This window comes from Magnolia sinica, chromosome 2 (assembly GCF_029962835.1).
Source record: "Magnolia sinica isolate HGM2019 chromosome 2, MsV1, whole genome shotgun sequence".
NCBI lineage: Eukaryota > Viridiplantae > Streptophyta > Magnoliopsida > Magnoliales > Magnoliaceae > Magnolia > Magnolia sinica.
In genome coordinates this window covers 75,739,076-75,743,262 of record NC_080574.1, presented here as the reverse complement: position 1 = coordinate 75,743,262, position 4,187 = coordinate 75,739,076, and the positions used below count along the sequence as shown (strand labels likewise).

General features: G+C 40.1%; 1 protein-coding gene across 1 annotated transcript; it reads left to right on the top strand.

Annotated features, from left to right (window-relative positions):
- Nucleotides 1-779: 779 nt before the first annotated feature.
- LOC131237203 (uncharacterized) lies at nucleotides 780-2,416 on the top strand. The gene is made up of 4 exons (XM_058234878.1): nucleotides 780-977; nucleotides 1,080-1,162; nucleotides 1,280-1,540; nucleotides 2,017-2,416. Exons 1-4 carry the CDS (start codon nucleotides 857-859, stop codon nucleotides 2,182-2,184), a joined length of 633 nt encoding a protein of 210 aa, XP_058090861.1. The 5' UTR covers nucleotides 780-856; the 3' UTR covers nucleotides 2,185-2,416.
- Nucleotides 2,417-4,187: the final 1,771 nt, after the last annotated feature.

Below are 4,187 nucleotides of genomic sequence, written 5' to 3'. Positions count from 1 at the left end.
AAGTAAGTTTGGGAGGTGATAGAAAAGACGCCGGGTGAAAGCAGGCGTGAAAAATTAAAGTTTGGGTGGTTGTGAGAAGCTAATAGAAAATGGGCCACGAACTAAAAATCACATTTTTTTCATTTATCGTAAACCGTTAACTGGTCGCGTAGAATCAGACATTAGAAGATAAAACCCAACAACAGCTCAGAATCGATTGAAGCATCTGAAAATTCGAACAGTCCGAAAAATGCACACATTTTTTCAATGGAAAATCAAGGACATCTCGAGAGATGCACGGTTTAGATCGTCGTAAACATTTCCCACGTGTACGGTACACAATATCCGGGCACAGAAATTACGTGCCTGTGAGGGCGTTGTAAGGTGAAAAACTTCATACTCTGGCAGAGTGTGGTGGGTGATATGCAGGCACTTGTAAAATGCCTAGAAATTGCAAACTTTGAATTAAAAAAAATTAAAATTAAACATCCTAAATTATGGGTCTCAGTTTAGATGCATTATGAACTAAAAATCATATTTATTCGACAAGCTGACTGTCAGATTAGTGGACAATTATTGTACGGTTAAAAATGAGAGACATCCAATGGTCCTGCTTCACCAAACAAGTGTCCACGAATCAGAGTTTGGAATTACTCAACGAATTCGATTTTGGGACCTTGACCTAGAGAGCGAGTAACACAATTTGCAATTTACAGTTTGTTTAATTTGAGTTCATATATGCCACGTGTACAACTTCGGAGAACCAGCGTATGAAGCACCCTAAGCAGCCGGAGTATCAAAAACCCCCCCCTTTCTTCCTAACAGAACCCAAACCAGAAAAAAGAGAAAACTCTCTCTCTGTCTCTGGAAGTTGGCCATGGATTCTCTGACAGCCGCTGCCATGTCCCCATCATCAACATCATCTCCTCTCTCCATATTCTCTCCCAACAATAGGACTCCTCTTTCTAGAAAACCTTCTCATATCTCCTTCAACAAAAGTACTCTCTCTCTCTCTCTCTATATATATATATATATCATCTCGTCTATATATATATATATCATCTCGTCTCTTGAATATTTGTTATCTTGAAAATCATCAGATCGAGAAAACGATGCCGAGAACGCAAACAACACCAACAGCAACGACAGTCTCATTCCTCTCTCTCTTTCCCATCTTTCCAAGGTTTTTTTTTTTTTTTCGACTCTTTTTTAAAACCATCTTGAATTCTCTCTCAGCGTCTGTTTTTATCGGATTTCAGGATTGATTTTTTTTTTTTTTTCCTTGGGTGTTTTATGGTAGGATGCAGCGATGGGATTGGTTTTGAGCGCAGCTGCGGGCGGCAGAGGGTGGACGACAGGTTCAGGAATGGAAGGCCCTTCTGTTCCCGCCACTCCCGAGTCAGGATCCTGTACAGATCAGATCTCGACCTTCCCATGGTCGCTGTTCACCAAATCCCCTCGCCGCCGCATGCGTGTCGCGTTCACTTGCAACGTCTGTGGGCAGCGGACCACCCGCGCCATCAACCCCCATGCCTACACTGATGGGACTGTCTTCGTACAGGTCGATCTCTGCCTCTAATATCCTGTCTTGTTTTGCTTGTTTGTGTCGATCTTTTCATCTCCAGGAATTGATGATCCATACTTCTGCACGCTGGTGGCTGTACATTCAAACCATGCAAATTGTGGACCCCATCGTTGATGGTTCATAAACCAAAGAACTCTCTAAAAAGATGATTGTAATTCTCACCTATCGTCGGCAGGCAAGTTGATGGTTAAGATTGGAACTACTCAGCAGTCTAAATTTAACAGATGCCTATTAATCAAGATTAGGCTCACTTGGTCAATCTTACTTTGAGATGATACCTCATCTATCGGGGTTCACAAGTTGTATGATTTGGATCAAGGTACAGGTATGCCTGCTGGCATGGTGGCTGTTTTCCTTTGCATGCATCATAGTAATCAGAGTGTAAAGTAACTCATCTTTTGTGTTCCAGTTATTCAAAATTCGATATTCGCTTAGTTCTTTCTCTTTTGCAGTGTTGCGGCTGCAATGTCTTTCACAAGCTGGTCGATAATCTGAATCTGTTTCATGAGATGAAATGTTACGTGAACCCAAGTTTCAGCTATAAAGACCCGACCAAAGGAGACATGCGCTTCAAGTTTCTAGACATTGACAATGATGATGATGTTTTCCCTCTTGTGTGAAGAGGGATGATTAAAGGATCTTGGTCTGTACATTCTAAGTTCATTTTATCTCTATGTTTTACTAAACTTATTGTGATGTTGGGTTGATTTTTGCAAACTTTATTTAATCATTTGATTGTATATATTTGCATGATATATGGCTTTTATTGTTATTCATGAAAATAGTCAGAATAGTGATTTGGGTCAGATTCACCTTAAAAAGAAATTGCACATGGACGTGTTTATTAGCTTATAGCTGATCCTTGTTGTTGCGTGGTTATGTTTTTCAATTATCAATGAGAATGTGGAAAGAAGCTGTGAGTTAAAGGTGTGTTTGGACATTTCACTTTTAGCTGTTGGGTGAGATGTACTCCTCTCCAAATCTCAATTGGGATGAGCTCCCAATTGCTATCACGGGTGCAAAAATTGGGAAACTGAAATCCTGCTTAATACCATTTCAGTGTTCTGCCCTGTCCGCAAGGCAAAGCGAATATGTTCCACTTAACTTGGGGAATGAATCCCAATTTTACAGTACTTCGTAATGGGCCATAGTGTTTGTTTGCTGACTCTGATTCATATTGTTGAGAGAGTGGCTACAAGTGGAAAAGATTGCATGTCCTTCTATTCATGCATTTCCTCATTGTTCATAATATGTCTGTTAGTATGAAAATAGGAGCTGAATATTTGTGCGAGTGCTGAGTGTTATTATAATGTTCTGATATATGCTATCTTTGAAACTATTAGTTGCATGAATTCAGATTCTTTTGGTACTGTGATTGACTTCTCTTCACATTTCTGATGGTTATGAGATTCTGATTGATAGCTTGTCCAAACTCCATATTTTAAAGCATATTGTCATCAAGGTATTCTGTAACAGTAACAGTGTCCGTAACGGCCTACCTTTATGATATGGGTTGTAACAGCCATTACGGCCCCCGTAATGGCCGTTACGGTCTCTCTCTCTCTCTCTCTCTCTCTCTCTCTCTCTCTCTATTTTATTTTATTTTTAAATTGAAAAAAAAAGAAACCCGAAAAACTTGTATCGGCCCCGTAATGGACCGTTACGACTTTTACGGGGAGCGTAATAATTGTTCTGTCATTTTTTAAATAACGGCTGTTACGACCCCGTAATGTGTAACGGTTGCCACTGTTACCTTTACGTGATGGCTGTTATGGCACACCATGATTGTCATCCTTCCTACCTTCCATGACCTAGTGCATAGCCTGAGTTAGTAGGCTTTGCTCCTTTTTGTTTCTTCTTCTTCTTTTTTCTTTTGTTCTTTTGTTCTCTCTTTTTTTTTTTTTTTTGGCAAAGGCAAAAAATTCATAATCATCCATTTTAAGCCGGACGCCCAATCCAGTACATCTATCTTAATTCTTCTAACAATTCTTGCTTACCGAGCCCTGATGGTTGTGGAAGCACTGATTGTTCTCTCCCCAAATGGCCCAAAGCGATGCCATAAGAACAAGACGCCATAAATCCTTGCCATCTTTGGCTACACCGCTACCATGCCAAGCCCAAAGGAAACCTGCAATGGATTCCAACATCACCCACGCCATATTGAACATACCAAAGAAAGTAGTCCAAACCTCCCTAGCAAATTTGCAATAAAGTGATGATTGATCGACTCAGTATCTTTCATACGCAAGGAGATATTGGTGAGCGTCATGGCCTTTTGTTGGAGATTATCAATGGTAAGCACCCTCGTTTTACCCACTAACCAAACAAATACTGCGATATTAGAGTAGTGACGATAAGCACCCTCTTCCATGTTGTGGGCTTTGTTTGTGTCTCTAGGTACTTCATATAGGTTCACAAATATAGTGACGATGTTGGTGCAGTTTTCGTGCTGTGATGTTCAGTTTCTGGTTGATGTCTTGTTTTTCTATCTATTCTGTCATTTAGAAAATTTCTTTTGATAGGCACCATCATATCTATGCTTGTAAGTATGAATCATCATCAACATCATCTAAGCCTTATACCAATTGATTGGGGTCAGCTCAAGTTGGTTCTTTGTCATATT